The sequence below is a fragment of the Xiphophorus maculatus genome, chromosome 9 (assembly GCF_002775205.1).
Source record: "Xiphophorus maculatus strain JP 163 A chromosome 9, X_maculatus-5.0-male, whole genome shotgun sequence".
NCBI classification, from domain to species: Eukaryota; Metazoa; Chordata; class Actinopteri; order Cyprinodontiformes; family Poeciliidae; genus Xiphophorus; species Xiphophorus maculatus.
The window spans coordinates 29561176-29578030 of record NC_036451.1 but is presented as its reverse complement, the minus strand read 5'-3'; the positions used below and the strand labels follow the sequence as shown (position 1 = coordinate 29578030).

Here is a 16855-nt window from a genome sequence, read left to right as displayed (position 1 = left end):
TCAGCCTTTAAAGTGGAATTCAAACAATATATTACATCTCTCCAGTATTCAAGGAATAGAAAAGCAATTAAGACAGTGGATATGTGCTCTCGCTTTAACATCTTTCTAAGTTAACTTTTTTATTTATTTATTTGCTTTTCATTTTATTTGTGCTTCCTATGTAACACCCTGGCATTGTTGTCTTATCTGTTTTGCTACTTATTGCGTTGAGTCTGCTATTTTGTAAACCCCTTTATTATCAATAAAAAAAAAAAAAAAAAAAAAAAAAAGTTTCTTTACAAACACAGAACATGAGAACAGGAAGTGAAGCTGCTGCATAAGACGTCAAAATAAGAGCATGACTATTAGAAACCTTAAGAGTGGATAACCAGAACTTCAACACAGACGCTGACCTTTATTCAACTGAAAGTTTACAAAACAGCCAAGTAAATTCATTCTTCTGGAAAACTTTATTTAGGGGAAGCTAAGTGTGCTAGATGTTTTCAAACACTAAACAAAAGAATTAGCTCGGCTATTAGCGCATTAGCGGTTATAGCTGTGCCCACCACTTGAGGACTGAAACTCCAATCCAAGGGAACTATTCCTGAACTGTTAGGTCCATCTCTGCTTCGGCAAAGCCAGATCAAATAATCAGTTCCTTAGCGAGGATTTGCAGAACTTGGAACCATGTTGATCAGGCGATGCACCTGTTTTATTCAGGTGTTAAAGTTCTGAGAGAGAAATCAGAACCAGCAGGTCCAATCTCAAAAACAAAACAAATAATAGAACAGAAATGTGTAAATCTCTGATGACTCTTTTCCCAGACCCACACCAACAAAAACTTGTTATAGATACTACAGGGCCTTTCTGCCAACAGGTGACCTTTGGCCTTCCAACCTTCAGCCTCTGGTCCCAGAAACGGTTATTAATGTGTTGCATCAGAATTCCCAGACTTCCTCCCGGATACCAGCAGCCAGAGAAGAGATACAAGCGTAGAAATGGTCAGTAATGAGTCCGCTGCAGCTCCGGCCTTCATGTTGAGGTGCATGCTGTAAAACCGACGGACTGACTCTGCCGTTATGGTCAGAAGGGAAGGAAAACACCAGATTGTTTAATCCTACAGTATTTCCAGGTCCAGGAACGTTTAGAAACAGAAACGTTGGCGTTGTGGGTCCTTAAGGTCCAGATTTCCTGCTGTTGTTAACAGTGGAGCTCATATGTACAGATCAGAGACCCAGTCCGGTCCAGGCCCGGCGTGAATGTTCCAGGCGTTTTGTTCGTCTGGGGCAGAGAGGCGGACTGCCAGCGCCTCCCTCGCCCTACATGACGCTGCACTTCCCCTTCAGCTTGTCGGCTCGTTTCTGTTTTCCTGAGCGCTTCCCGTCGATGCTCAGGCTCATGTCCCGCTTCTTCTCCAGCGCCAGCAGCTCCTGGAACAGCTCCTTCACGTTGCTGTTCGTCTTCGCTGACGTCTCCATGAAGGCGCATTTCCAGGAAGTGGCCTGAGCCTCGCCCACCTTGGTCTCCACCTCGCGCTGGGCTGTCTCGTCGCTCTTGTTGCCCACGAGCATGATGGGAATGGACTCCACGCTCCCTTTGATGGCCAGAATCTGCAGATTAATCAGTTACTTATAAGTACAGTAGGTCTAAACATTGCTGTCTGCAGGCCTGTCACGATAAAATGTCCCAGAAATTATTGCGATAAACGATAATATTGTTGTTTTGAGACAATTTTCAAGTAACATAATGGTAATAATGGCATAATAATACATTCTCAAAGCTCAATAAACTTTAAATTCTAATGAATATTTAACACTGGAACTGGAAGACATTTAAAATATCCAAAATAAATCAATAAAACAACAGAAACAATTAATTAAAATTGTAAAGTCTCTAACAAAACTGTCCTGCAAAAATAATGGCTGGTTGAGACCAAAACATCAGAATAAAGATTTTTATCATCTAGTTTTTGGTAAAAAGAGAGAAAAGGGAAAAATGATAATTATTGAGCCCGTATTAATTATTGCTGCTAATGGATTTATGGCTTATTGCGATAGGCCTATTAATGAACTACATTAAATATTGCCCACTTTTAATACGAACACATTTTAATTGAAAAACAAATATACATTTGAAGTGGAAAAAATGGAAAACTATAAAACAAATTGTAAAAAAATGTAGACTCTTTATTATTCATTAAAGCACTTTTTGGTTAAATTTCAACATCTAGTCCTCCACAAATACATTTCTGTGGCAGTAGGATTTTTCTGGCATTTATGTTTGGATTTTAAAAGTATCACAACATTGAAAATGATCCATTAGGAGTTTTATGATCTTAACTGTTGATTGGAAACAACAGTTTTTGATTCAACGCTGCAGAATCTAATATTCTGTTATCAACGCTTGGGGATTGTGGGGGCCTTCACCCTTATGGACTAGTGAAATATTGGTTAATCTATAATCAAGGTACTATTAAAACTGCTTAGATATCAACCTAGTGGTCGAAGTGTGAACTACACCTGATTCATGGAAGTGAACATGTGAAAATGTGGTGAATTTTCACAAATAAATTCAGTAATTAATCTTAATCCTGAGCTTAAAACATATATTAATACTAATACTAATGTTTTCTACAACTGATATATCAAAATAAACAACATGTAACCACATTTCTAGAAGTTATTTTAGTTTTCGGTTTGAGGCTTTTTTGCGACACCAGGCTTCTGAGCCTCCTGCTCCTCAGAAGGGGCGCAGACGGACCTGTTGGTAGATGGGTTTGAGCTCCTCCAGGGACTGGCGGCTGGTGATGGAATAGACCAGGATGAAGGCGTGACCTTTGGAGATGGAGAGCCGCTGCATGGCGGGGAACTGGTGACTTCCTGTCGTGTCAGTGATCTGCAGCGTGCAGACACTCTTGTCGCAGCTGATCACCTGCGGAGACGACAGACATCCACTTCATTCAGGTCACAATCTGGGTCAGCGGTTCAGTTTCTGCATGTCTTCATTCTTTTTAGCCAAATATTTTTTGGCCAAACATGAAGACATGATGTTTTGCCTCCTAGGAGACGTTTTTCCTGAACAATCAAGAATGACTTGTTTGTGTCTCACCTGTCTGTAGGTGTCCTCCACCGTGGGGATGTAGGTGTCCCTGAAGGTGCCTTTAACAAACCGAAGAACGAGCGAACTCTTCCCCACCCCGCCTGCTCCGAACACCACCACCCGGTAGTCGTTGCTCTGCTCAGGCATCCTGGGAGCTGAAGTCCTCCTGCCTCACCAAAACAATCACCTGTATGCTGATGAGCCCAGAACACAACCGGAAATACTTCATTATGTAAATGTTGCTTTAAAGGGAACCTATTGTGCAAAATTCACATTTTGTGCATTTTTATACTTCCATTTGGGTCTCATCTGATTCTAAAACAGTCCTAGTGCTTAAAAAACCGGCATCTGGAGAGAGAGCCATTTCCCAAACCTCAATCTATGAACACTGCACGGTTGCCTAGCAACCAAAGCACATTTACTCAGCTGGTTTTACTGCTGTATGAGCTGTACAATGGCTGCTGGAAGAGAGAAAGTGCTATGTTGTTGACTTCCCATCCACTCTTGTTGGTTACGCAGGAGGCTCCACTTCTGCTTTTCAATGATGTACGGTTGTATAATTGTGCATCTGTTTGCAGCCATTTTCACATGAAAACACTGAGTTGGGGGCGTGGCCAGCAGAGCCAGAGCCCCTGAAACAACTGAACTCTCATTACGTAATAATGATTTTGAGCAAAAAATGTAATGAACAGGCTTTGTATAGGCCATAAACCGATCCTAACCTGTTGAAGGAAGCTTAACGAAGAAATTATTTAACTTTCTTTATGAACTTAGAAAAGTATTTACCCTTCTCAAACACTTTTTCACATGACAACAAGAGATTTTCATTTTATGTGAAAAACCAACACAAAGTATCTAACTGAAGTAAGAGGAAAACCTTTGATGTTTTTCATTATTTTCACAAACAAAAACCAAGAACTACTGAAAGAAACGACATGAAAACCTCTGAAAAAGAAACAGAGCCAAACTTCCTTCTACACGAAACGTAAACAAAAATGACGTCGGATTTTAGTGGTTGTTGGATTTTTCTCTTGTTTTAGTTAAAAGACCACCAGCCATTTCTCCTGCTAGCATTAGGCTAGCGTGTTTGTTTTGGTTGTATTTACCCAGAATGCCCTGCGAGTGTTTGACTAGAGTGGCCTAGTCAAAGCCCAAATCTAAATCCTTCTGAGAATATGCGGTGAGAAAGGAAACCAGAAAGTCTGGATGACAGGAATCCATTCAGAACCCGGTCCAGTTGGAGCCGGGTTCGGTGCTTCCGGTCAGTCCAGGGTCTCCTGCTCTGACGTCACCAACCTCCTTATCTGCTACACACGCGCACGCGCACCCCCCCCCCCCCCCCCTTTACACACACACATACGCACCTGCCTCTTGATAGCATTTGTTTACAGCAGCATTACTGTGTGTGTGTGTGTGTGTGTGTGTGTGTGTGTGTGTGTGTGTGTGTGTGTGTGTGTGTGTGTGTGTGTGTGTGTGTGTGTGTGTCTCTGAGAGAGAGACAGAGAGAGGGTCTCCATGGTTACTGCCCTCCGAGGAGGCACTGAAGGCGACGGAGATGAACTGCAGAGAGATTTATGCACCGAGAGAGCAGCGCAAACATTTCATCACCAGCAGGGCCGTTGCCGTGGTTACCCGCCTGCCCCCACACCGCCTGATGTCACTTCCTGTGCGGAGGCAGGCGGCGGGGGAAACACCGGAGGAGGAGAACCGGCAGCGCCGGAGCTGCGGACTCACATCCAGCTCAGCCCTGCCGGACCTCCCGGGATTAACGTTCACATACGAGCCGATGATTTTAATAATACATTTATTTTTAACACAAACAAAAGTTATGAAACATCAAATGTCACTAAAGTAAAATTAAATCCAATGGTTTACTCGACAGTTTAATAATAAAAAAAGTCAATTAAAAACTTTGCAAATCGATAATATATTGTAAAAAAAAAAAAAATTAAATAGAATAAATGATAAAATACTTTAACGTCAGAGGTCGGCAGAGTACCCAAGAACTGTAAAAAGTAGAAGTAGCATTACTTCAACATATTTTTAATCAAGTAAAAGTAAAATCAGTCAAGAATAAAAAAGTATTTGGTAAAAAAAAAAAGTACTGAGTAACTGATCAAATTATTAATCATTTAATATTTAAAAATTACATCATCAGATTGACCAAAATATAAAGTTAACTGTAAATGTTGGTATTTAAAAGATTAAAATGAAAATAATTTATATAAACAATAAAATCAGGCAAAAAAAAGTTTCCAGATCATTTTCTTTCAATAAGAAATGTCTGAAACAAAAATGTATTAAATTAAAAATGCAAAAATAAATTTTATTTACTTATTTTTCAGTTTTACTTGTTTGATAATAAACCAAAATTGTATGAATTATATAAATCCTTAAAGGCCCTTAACATAACAAACTTTACCTTTTTAAAAGACAATCAGATATTTTCTAAATTTATTTGGCCAAATTTTTAATGTTTTTGGTTTGTGGTCGGGGGGGCCGATCAAAATCACTGGAAGGGCTATAAATGGCCCCCGGGCCACACTTTGAACATCCAGAAACTTTACTCAGGTAAAAGTAAACAGTACATCGTAGTAAAAATACTCCAAAACGTAATCTTTCCCAAAAAGTTCCTGAAGTAACTGAGTGAATGAAACTACATGACTCTGTTTAACATCAAAGAACATCTGAGAAAACACAACAACTGAAGAACAGACAATTTTAGGTCATGTCACAGCGTCTCCATGTGATTTGAGTCCATACTTTAACTAGGCCCTTCCAGAACGTGCTTTATTTTCTTTAACCCTTTCAGTGTTGCACTCATTGTGTCTCAGAACGACTGCTGATAGGAAATCCAACCAGTTTGAATCTTTTTGGAGAAGGGATGTGAAATCATACAGAAATGTTGGTTTAATTTGGGTTTTAAAAGGTTAAAAACAATCGTCTTCTTTACTAAATTATTTCTTTTTGGTTACGGGTTTTAACTTTATCAAAGTCAGAACTGGTTTAATAAAAATCTGAGACTTTTATCTCTTAAATTTCTCACTAAAGTGAAGGTTTTGAAGTTATTATCCAGCTCCAGACAGCAGCCTAACAGGAAACATATTCACAGCTTATTAATAGAACAAAATAATTAGCACAAGTTATGTAATTTCCCGGCTCTCTAAAATGAGACGGGACACAAACAGCAGACAGTTCAGTCTCTCTCAGACTGGAAGCTGCTGAAACAATCTAACATTTTTATGTGTTTGGGGTCCTGGAATGAGGCAGTCTGGACGTTTTCTGGCAGCTGGAGGGAATAATGGTTCTTTTCTTCTTTAGATGTGACCTATTATGCTTCCTTGAACAGGGTAGGGCATGTTTATGGCTTATATAAAACATTTTTTTACCTTTGTGGCTCAAAATCGTTCTTAGATAATGAGATTTTAGATGTTTTTTTGTCACTTTAAATCCAAATAAGCTGCTGCTGGCCACGACCCCAGCTCAACGGTTACACTCACGCATGAAAATGGCTGCAAATAGATGTGCAATTTTACAACCGCGTATCTTTGAAAAGCAGAAGCGGGGCCTCCTGCATAACCAACCAGAATGCAGCAAGTGGTTTCTGGATGGTGGGTAAACAACAAATTACTTTGTCTTTTCCGGCAGCTGTTGTACAGTGCATACCAGCTGACCTAACATGCTGGAGCTCATGTTGGGTTGCTAGGTAACGGTGCAGTGCTCATCTCATCTCGTGTGACTTTAAAGGAGCAGTGTTATGTATTTTCCAGGCATATTTTAGCACAATCAAGTAATTATGTTAACAATAGTTGCTGTAAAAATTTATATTTACAATACAAATATGACTTGATATAAATTTGACTTTGTAATGTAAAATCTTGAAATTGGGCCTCTGTCTCTTTAAGAAGCTCCTGTTCTTTCTGAAGCTCCGCCTCCAGGAAGTCACCCCAACATGGCTTCTCTATTTACTGCGTTTTAACCAGTGTTGTTCTGAGAAGCAGCTCCTATAACGAGCTCAGCTAATTGCTGCTGGCTAGTCTGAAGGAGCTGAGTGGGGGAGGAACGTTGACTCCAAGGCGGGGCTTATTTTTGATGACAGAATAACATTATAATACATTATAATATTAAACACAATAATAATTTTGAAAGTTCGACATTTTTACAAGAGTGTAAAATAGCTAATTATCTTTTCTGTTACACAGAAAAATGTTTCATTTTTTATTATTGATGTGTAAAGACTCCATATTCTCCATATTTTTATTTTCCAACTCCGGTTTACGTAAAGTGACGTAATTAGCACGGAATGATTAACAAAAAGGTAAATTTTCATTTTCAATGAGTAGCTAATTTGAATGAAACTGATGGTATTCCACAGTCACTGCAGTTGCCTGCACACACCCACACACACCCACACCCACACACACCCACACACACACACACACACACGCACGCGCACATAGCAGCTGCTTTGTTCTCGGTTTCAATCAGCCGCAGCTCACCGGCCTCATTATCTCCTTACATCATGTTAATCCGTGTGACTGCGCGCCATAGTAAGGAGGCCCGTGCACGCGCCCAGCTGGACACGTGCACCCACACTCCCATTACATAAACACGCACACGCACCCACAGGACACGCACGAGACCGGTTCGAGACCGAGCCGAGTTTCAGATCCAATCCGGCCGCGGAGCTCCGTCCACCGGGCGCTGGCGGTCCCTCTGGCCGGGGATGGTGGCTGGATTTCGGGTGCGTGTGCGCGGCCGCCGGTGTGGGTGTGATGGTTGCGGACTCACCGTGCGTGTCACCGCCGGATCCTGCGGGATTCTCCTCCTCTAGGCTCTGTGTGTGTGTCTGCAGGGTTCGGTTGGTTCGGAGCGTCTGTGAGCATCCCGGATCCTCCGCCTTCTGACTCACATCCCCACCATCATCATCACCATCATCACCATCATCACCGCCAGACCCGCTGCTGGTCGCTTCACTCCAACCCTCCTCTTCCTCCTCTTCCTCCTCCTACTCTCTGCTCCATCACCTCCTTCTCCTGGAAAACACAAGAAATAAGTTCGGCTGGGATTCTTTGGGTTTACTTCCAAAATAAAAGCCTTTTTTAAAGTTACGTATAAAATAGAATAACATAAAATAAAACAATAGACACACAAAAAATAATGAGAAAGTGATTTAAGACAACACAGAATAAAAACAATAAGTGTTATCACACAGTAAAAATCAAATAAATGTGCAAAAATTACACATTATTATTATTATTATTATTTTTATTTTATTTATTTATTTATATTATTATACAGAACAATTGTATTAATATAATAATATTATAATTACATTATTTAAATAATTGTATTATTTTATTCTTATTATTTTTATATTATTATGTTATTTTAATAATATAATTGTAATATTATTACAATAATATAATAATTAGTGATGTGCGCAAGGAACAAAAATATCCTCAAAATCAGAATATGATTACAGAGAACACGGAGTTTTGTACAACAACAAATTAAAACAGAATTTAAAAAATTGGATCATAATAAATACAAAGAAGAATAAAATTCCTAAAATAAGATCGTTGATAAGAACTTAAACAGGACTCACTTTATGGATTTGACGTTACAGAATAATTTGATTAAAAGTTCAAATAAACTGGAAAAAAATAAAAATAAAATGAACATAAATGAGTCCCGTGTTTTTGACTTTTATTTTGAAGGCTGTGAGCTGCTGCCAACCGGAAGTCTCACTTTCACCATCCTCCTCTTTCTTGACAAAAATATATTTTTCCTTCACACCTTCACCTCAGTCAGCGTCACCCAGACACGTCAGCAGGAGAAAAAACAGGAGAGCAAAATTATGAAACACATGAATCATAGAGATAAAAAAATAAAAACAACTGAAAGAGTTTTGTTCTCTAAATAAACAAATAATTTACTAACATCTGATGTTTCACATGAACTGATATTTTGGTTAAATTAAGCGACGTTCTGCACATCTTTATTATTTATTTATTTATTTATTTATTTATTTATTTATCATTATTATTATTTAGAACTCCCAAATTCGCACAAACAGACGATAATGAATCAAATAAGAAATAGAAAATTCTTATAAAAGCAAGTTTATTTTGTAAAAGTGCAAAAAAATTTAAAATAGTTTGATTTTTGTATCAATAGTAAAAAAAATAAAATTTAGATTAATAATTGACATACTTTTCAAAGATTATTCAACTAAATAGAATAATTTGCATAAAAATAAACACACATATATATGACTGATCGTGAATATGTGTCAATAAACCTTCAGATTATGAATAATCTGAATCCTTTCTCGCCCTCTAGTGGTGACAATGCAGAACTACAAGAGCTAAAGAACAGACAATAAACCCTCTTAGACTGCAGTCAGAAAAAGTCCAGTTTAAAGTTTAAAAATTACATCTGCATGAAGCACAAGACCTATTAGAAATGTCAATTTCAACGATGTCATAAAAGACAGAAAAATGTATTCCTTAAACTATGATGTGAGAAACTGATAACAGGGTAACTTCTGCTAAATATTGATCCTTAATCCACAATAAATTCCATATTGCATATTATAAATCGAAAACCAACTGAAAATATATTTTAACAGAGACGTTAAGTGTAAAATTAATCGTTTTATTTTAAAACATTCAAAAGGAAAATTATAGTTATTTTGAATCTAAAAGAAATGATCGCTGACAGTCTCAAACGTTAAAACAGTATTAATAGTGGAAATAAAACAACATTACAACACATTAATAATAAAAATTCAGTGAAAGTTACAAGAAATGTAAAAATCAGAAACAAAAATGTAACAAAAACAATTATTAACCCCAACAGGTATTTATAAAACGGCTTTTCAATGTGAGATAAACATTTTCCAGAAGAGTGTGTTTCACCATTTCCGCCACCAGGTGGCACAATTGAATGCCAGTACGTTGGACTGCAACACTTCAGTTCCCCCTGGTGGCGGAGACGTGATATTGCAATGATTTTTTTAAAAAACAGCAGGTTGCTTTAAACGTTTTAAGGCAAAAATGATCCGATTTTTAAAAATCCGACAATATAGTTTTTATGCTTTTTGTGATATTTAGACATAATTTTATCAGATTATTTTAGTGAATAGCAGATTAAATAAATCCCCCCTCCCTTTCCACCCTTTCTTCATCCCTCCTCTTCTTCGCTCTCCTCCTCTTCGTCATTGATCTTCAGCTCTTTTTGGAGTCATGAGGTAAGGACAGACCGCTCCTCGTTTCCTTTCATTTCTCTCTCCTTTCCCTTTGAATTCCGCTTTTCTTTCTTGGTTCGGAACAATCCAGCTGGGCTCGGTTCAGTTCTCCTCCCTGAGGCGGTTCCGACATGAACTGAATTTGTTAAAACATTTGATTCGTACATTTAACGTGAAATTGTTTTCCTTAAATAAACGGGAGGAAAATGGATTCCGGATCCCGTTATTTAGTAAATTGCGGTTTTTTTCAGAGAGACGCGGGTTCGACCTGGTTTTCTCCTTCATGCGGGATGATGGAGGGATGGATGACGGAGGGATGGATGAAGGAGGGATGGATGACGGAGGGATGGATGAAGGAGGGATGGATGACGGAGGGATGGATGATGGAGGGATGGATGATGGAGGGATGGATGACGGAGGGATGGATGAAGGAGGGATGGATGACGGAGGGATGGATGATGGAGGGATGGATGATGGAGGGATGGATGATGGAGGAGCTCATGAATCATAGATGTCGTCAGAAAAAAACCGCAGTAGCAGCTAAAATGAGGTCAAATATCCGACACAGCTATAAGAGCAAAATTTGCCGATTCTCATCCGGTTCCGGTCGGATTCTGTTCGGTTTCAGGTTTTATCCACCTTCAGGTCACATTGAGCTGAATGCGGAATCAGGCCGGGTTTTTCCGGCTGGCTGGTCATTTTCAGCCCCTGCGGTCTGTGCCTGGTGGTACTGGTCGGACTGGGTTCACTGGTCCGTTCTGATGGTTAATCCTGAGTAATTCTGCTGCTGATTGTCGTTTCACTGCTGCAGATTAAAGCTTTGTGTGCAGGTTTTATGATTAATGTGGTCTTACGGGCCTTTAGTTTAATGCTGCTGTTTATTTGTTGCGCTAAATAACAGATTTGTTCGCTGCTTCAACTCTTTTCTTATAGATTTGTGATTATTTCTGTAAAATAAATGTAAAATTTCCTCAAAACTTGCTCATATTTTGCATTTTTATGATGAGCTTAGCGTCCATTTTAACATCATAAATCAATGCAGATGATTCCAAATTTAATTCGTTAAATTTTTCACTTAAATATTTTCATAAATATAATCTGAATTTAGATTTTTAAATATGATTAACTTATTTTCCGGGCGGGTCTTTGAGCAATAAAAGCAGAAATAAAGAGTCCAGCTTGATGGACCATCATGCGCTTCTCCGGCTTTAGGGGGCGCCACTGAGCATCACTTTGCTCCATTTGCAACAATAAAGAGTCACAGCAGCAGAAAGAGGCCCAAGCATTAAATACACTGAAGTTTTCAAATCTTTAAAAAAGCTGCTGCCACGTTCTTGAAGAAAAGGCAAAAAATAAATCAGTAAGCAGAATATTTTTCAATTAATTGAAAATCAATCAAATTAACTGTGATTAATCAATGATTGAAATAATCGTTTACTAATTCAGCAATGGATTGACCGGAGTGTAGAGAATTAAAAAAGCAATTTGCTGAAAGAACAACACAGTTAGAGCAGTAATTAAGACAAAACTGTACAAAAATATAAACATTTTAATCTAAAAGGAATAAAAACCTTTTTTGTTTTGTAAATATGTTCTACCCAGAACTCCTCAGTTTTAGCTTCACGCAGTTCAGATTCGGTAACATTAAAAAATCTTTTCTATCCTGTTATTAATCAGTTAATCCACAAAATAATCAACAAATCAGCCAATCAAATGGAAAAAAGTTATGAGATTTTCACATTAATGTTAGATTCACTACTGAATGAAAATTCATCAGAATGTGGAATTTTTTATCAGATTAATTGTGAAAATAATCGATTACTGAAATAATTGTCATCACTGTATTTTTCACCAGAAGATGTGGATTTTAACTATTTTGCTGACGGTCTACTACTTTACTTTATTCTGATTTACTCTTTGCTAGGAGCTGGAATTCAATAGGAAGAAATGTAAATGTTTTGTTCAGGAATCTTTTGGTTTTAATCTGCAGTTTGAATCGAAAAAACAACAGAATCTGATCAGGTTCTGCAGAAGGTTTGACGGAGGTGGAGGGCGTGGCAGTCGACAGCTGCTTCTGTTTTCTCCACAAATATCAGGAAATAAATAAATGTTCAGTCAGAACTGAGCTGATCGACTGCATGTAGGAAGAAACAGGGCCGGGAGCAGAGCTGATCGGACTCGGTGCGTCTGGAGGGGAAAAGCTACAAACAGACAAAATAACATCCTAAAACATCAGACTGAGCATCAATTATAAATATTTCTGCTCAAGGTCTTATTGCTACGACTCATCTGCCTCTCTGCTGACAGGATTTCTGTTTTCTGTTGATGTTAGAAATCGATATCCTGCAGAAGCTTCAGGCTAACAGAGACAAAGTGATTCACCGAATGCTAACAGGACGAAATGAAATCAAAATACAGGCAAACATGATGATTCTAAAAGTTTATTTCAGAATCAAAATCAGCTTTTTTTCACCAACTTTAAGGTCTTTTTATGCTTAAATGATTCACAAGTCATATTTTTTTGTGGATTCTGGTCAGATTTAGTCTGGAAATCTCTAAAAAGTAGACAAAGATCCAACTCTGCCTGTCACTGTCACAAACGTTCCTGGGTGATAAAATGTCCCAAAGTTTCTGTGATAAACGACAAAACTGTTGTTGTTGGAGACCATTTTCAAGAAATATAATGGTAATAATAATGCAAGAATTCACTCTTAACGGCCAATAAACTTTAAATTATGATGAAAATTTAACACTGGAACTAGAAGATGTTTCAAATAGCCAACAAAAATAATCAAAACAACAAATAAAATGAATTATGAAGTATCTCTAAACTAAATTATCCTCCAAAAAAGGGTCTAGTTGAGACCAATGAACCAGACTGAAGACTTTAATCATCCAGTTTTTGGTAGAAAGAGAAAAACAATAAATCATCAAATGGAAATTATTGAGCTGGTTTTAATTTTTAGTAAAGCTATATTCTAACAGTGGCTTTAATTTATGGGAATAAAACAGTTTCATTCACATACAAAAGTGATTTTCTTTATTTTATTGAGTTTATAAAGTGGAAACTTATGTTGAATTATCCAGTGAGAAGAAGTGCAGTAGCTTGGAGACCCATCAATCCGGCACCCAGTGGAGGGATTTGGAAGCATTCTGTCGTGAAGTAAACTGAAGTAAAAACTGTGACAAAACCTTCAGTTCAAAACACCAAAACTCTGGCAGCGTTCAGGTAGATGTTGTAATTTCTGTTCTGGTTCTGATCCGTGTTGATACTCTGAGGTTTACTAGCATGTTCCTCCCATAACAGTCTCACCAGACCAGCTATGCAAGTCTCACTTTTCTCCACATAATCAGTTCAAGTTGATAGTTTAATGCTGTCACAAGGTAAACTGGTACCTGATAAACATTATGCTCACAAACAACACCAGTGTTTGCCTAAGTGCTCTGGCTGTTTACTCCCTGCTTTAGCTAACAGCCAAGTGTTTTTTTCAGTGTTGAGGGTTAAAAATTTTAAAGTCTATTTTATGATTTTTTTTTTCACCTTACACACTTTTAGTTTTCCTTAAGCTGCACTAAAAGCAAAAGCAATGAAGACTGCGGTAGATTTTTATAACGTTTATGACTTTTATGACTCTATAACATAATGAGAACTATAAAGTGGTTAAAAGACAAAAACTAATAATCTGGAGGGAGCTGAGAGAACTCCAAATATTCCTTCAGACGTCGTTGTTCACACATCATGCTTCAGAAAATGAACATTTCTCTCTGGACTGTAAAAATGTTACATAACTGTCATATAAAGTGTGTCACCTCTGACCTTTAATCCTCGTCCCTCCGGCCATTTGGGAGCTAGAAGGTCTGATCGGTGGTGTTGAATGGTTAGATAACAAGGAAGAGTTTTTAATGTGATGTTTCTGCATGACTGCTCACCGCCACAGCAGCTTCCAGTCAATCATTTCCATTTCCATCCGTTCCCTTCATGATTCAGCCGCTTTTTACTGTCTGACCTACAATATTATGATGCTACTGTTTATTAATTTTGAGGAAGGAGAGAGTTAGCAGTTTAAATAAGTATTTTACTATGACTTACAATGTGGTCACAGTACATGATAGGCACTATCTCATAATGTGTGATCGTCTATATTTCTGTAATAGTCATAATATTTGAGGACTGATGATACTTTTCATTCTTTGTCCGACTTTTTCTTTATTTTTATTTTGGCATTCTCCACGTCTTCCGTTGTTGGCGTCGCATTGTGTTAAAATGAGACAGCGCCGCAGTATACGGTGGTCACAGAATATGGTGTAACACCGGAAGTTGCCTGCGCTGTAATCAAACATATTTCACTGCGGAAACCGAAGAGCCGAGCCGAACGAGGCGGCTGTTAATGTTAATTTAACATCTGGAAAAGTTACCAACACGGACTGAACGGCTTCGTTCACTAAAACTACAGGCTGACTACAACTCTAAAAGCAGCGCAGAAAATCGACGTCATCGTTCATAACCTCTCCTTCTGTGCGCTGATTGGCCCAGTAGAAATTCTGCCGGGAAGAATACAAATAATTAAGAGGAAGCCCAGACTGATTTTATTCTAGAAGATCGTAAAGGCCAGGCTAATACAAAGGCAAGCAGAAGTCTATAATGTAGTGTCTATAAATATAGATTAGCAAAATAAACCCAAAAACCTATACATTACCCAGTGAAATAAAGCTACTTCCGGTGGGAACCGGAAGTAATACCCATAATCGTTTCCACAGTAACCCAGATACGCCTCCCGGGAACACGGTGGATATGAGGCTACGAGAGAAAGACGCTATGCTAACAAGACAGCTAGCTTGACGTCTGGGAAGTCTGGTAAAAGTTCATGTCCACACATAGTTAGAATTTATTTGGAGGACATATTTCATCCTTTACAGCTAAATAGCATAATAAATATAAACATGTATTTTGTTTACTATCAGGGTAATCGACTAGAAGCCCAATAAGAGCCGTTTGTAAAGTTACACAGTAAGAAATTGATAGTAATATTTAGTTTTTAGCCTGTCATAAAGAAAAAAGGATGTTAAATTTTCAGTCATATTTTCACCAGTTTACTCATATATTAGAAATATTACAGTTCCAAACAAAATATTTAATTAGCAAGAAATATTTTGTTAACGAACTAAGTAGTTAGCTTGCAAATTCAATATTTAGTTAGAGACCTAGATATTTAGTTCCCAAATAAAAATGTTATTCTGAGCTAAATATTTAGTAGACATTTATTTTCAAAAATAGCTAATTTGCATATTTGCTAAATATTTAGCTCGGACCTAAAGATGCTAAATATTTAGTTAGCAAGCTAAATATTTACCTAAATACTTTGCTTGGATAATAAATACTTTGAAACTACATATTTAGTCAAAATAAATACATAATTTGGAGCTAAATATTCAGTTTGTAGACTAACTAAATATTAAGCTCAATATTAAACATTTAGTTGAAAACTAACTAGTTTGTAACTTAAATATTTAGTTTCGAACTAATCAAGATTTTATTTGAGCGGATTTGCAAAGAAAGGCAATGACCAGGCTAAGCAAACACAGGAGGAAGCGTGGGTTAGCTGCTGCAGATATCATAACTAATATTGTCCAGATATGAGGCTGTGAGATGCTGCATAATAAGCAGGATAGCTCATATTTCTGAGCTTGACATCTCAGAAATATGGTAAAAACTGACAGACCCACATGGTTAAAAATGTTTGGAGGATAGATTACATCCTGTAGAGGTAAATAAGATACTAAATGTGAAAAGTCGACCTGAAGCTGCAGCTCCTGTCAGGTTTCTTTTTAAGTTAGATTTATTACCTGCCTGCATTGCTGCTGTAAAGCCATGATCCATAACATTAAAAACTTGCAGTGGAACGACGCCTTTAAATACGGTTTGTGACGCAGAAGGTCAGAGGAGTCACATGAATGCCTGGAGCGCTGGAGTGGTGCAAGCTGCAGTGTGGCGCAGTCTGCTAGCAGCTAGCCCAGACTCAGAGATCACATTTCTTTCTTTACTTAAACCAATCAATAAAACAGATCAACAAAAAATCAATACACATACACACATTCATAAATACAACATAAGGATCAGTCATTTTTGCTACTAGTTCAAAAAGAAGTGAGAAGTTTACACTTTATACTTTGGAGTTACTTTCCAAAGTAATATTGTATAATTACTTACCAATACATTGTATCAATACCTTACATCAAAAAGTTAATTTTTTATACATATTTTTATCCTGTTATTATCTGAATTATCTAACAATATCCTGTACTATTACAAGATATTAAACATGTTTTTGAAAATAGAATTTTTTTAATCACTTTCTAGGTTTATATCTTTTATTTTCCTCCTATTTTCTACTGTAAAAATATATTTTAATATCAATTTTATTTAGATTTATTTGAGGATTTTCATTCTTTCTTTTAAGTCTTCATGCGTTTGTCCAAAGAATGTGGCTCTCCCCCTCCTGCTGCTCCGCCTCCTCATCCTCCCAT

The 16855-nt window shown here is 37.6% G+C and overlaps 2 protein-coding genes across 2 annotated transcripts in view; one reads left to right on the top strand and one right to left on the bottom strand.

Moving 5' to 3' along the window:
* Window positions 1-276: 276 nt before the first annotated feature.
* LOC102217498 (GTP-binding protein Di-Ras1-like) lies at window positions 277-8094 on the bottom strand. The gene is made up of 4 exons (XM_023340046.1): window positions 7870-8094; window positions 3088-3272; window positions 2740-2910; window positions 277-1589 (listed from the first exon to the last, which is right to left on the bottom strand). Exons 2-4 carry the CDS (start codon window positions 3223-3225, stop codon window positions 1299-1301), a joined length of 600 nt encoding a protein of 199 aa, XP_023195814.1. The 5' UTR covers window positions 3226-3272; window positions 7870-8094; the 3' UTR covers window positions 277-1298.
* Window positions 8095-10244: 2150 nt separating this feature from the next.
* The window catches only part of apc2 (APC2, WNT signaling pathway regulator), a 33664-nt gene continuing 27053 nt past the window's right edge, over window positions 10245-16855 (top strand). Inside the window, exon 1 of the mRNA XM_023340043.1 lies at window positions 10245-10333. The gene's annotated coding sequence lies outside the window, so the exon portion shown is untranslated. The remainder of the gene's footprint in view (window positions 10334-16855) is intronic.

Excerpts from the sequence above, each read along its gene's own strand:
- LOC102217498 (XM_023340046.1), bottom strand. The coding sequence starts at position 3,225 with ATGCCTGAGCAGAGCAACGACTACCGGGTGGTGGTGTTCGGAGCAGGC. Across the intron at positions 2,911-3,087 it reads TGGAGGACACCTACAGACAG|GTGATCAGCTGCGACAAGAG; the intron begins GTGAGACACAAA and ends TCGTCTCCGCAG. Across the intron at positions 1,590-2,739 it reads TCAAACCCATCTACCAACAG|ATTCTGGCCATCAAAGGGAG; the intron begins GTCCGTCTGCGC and ends ATTAATCTGCAG.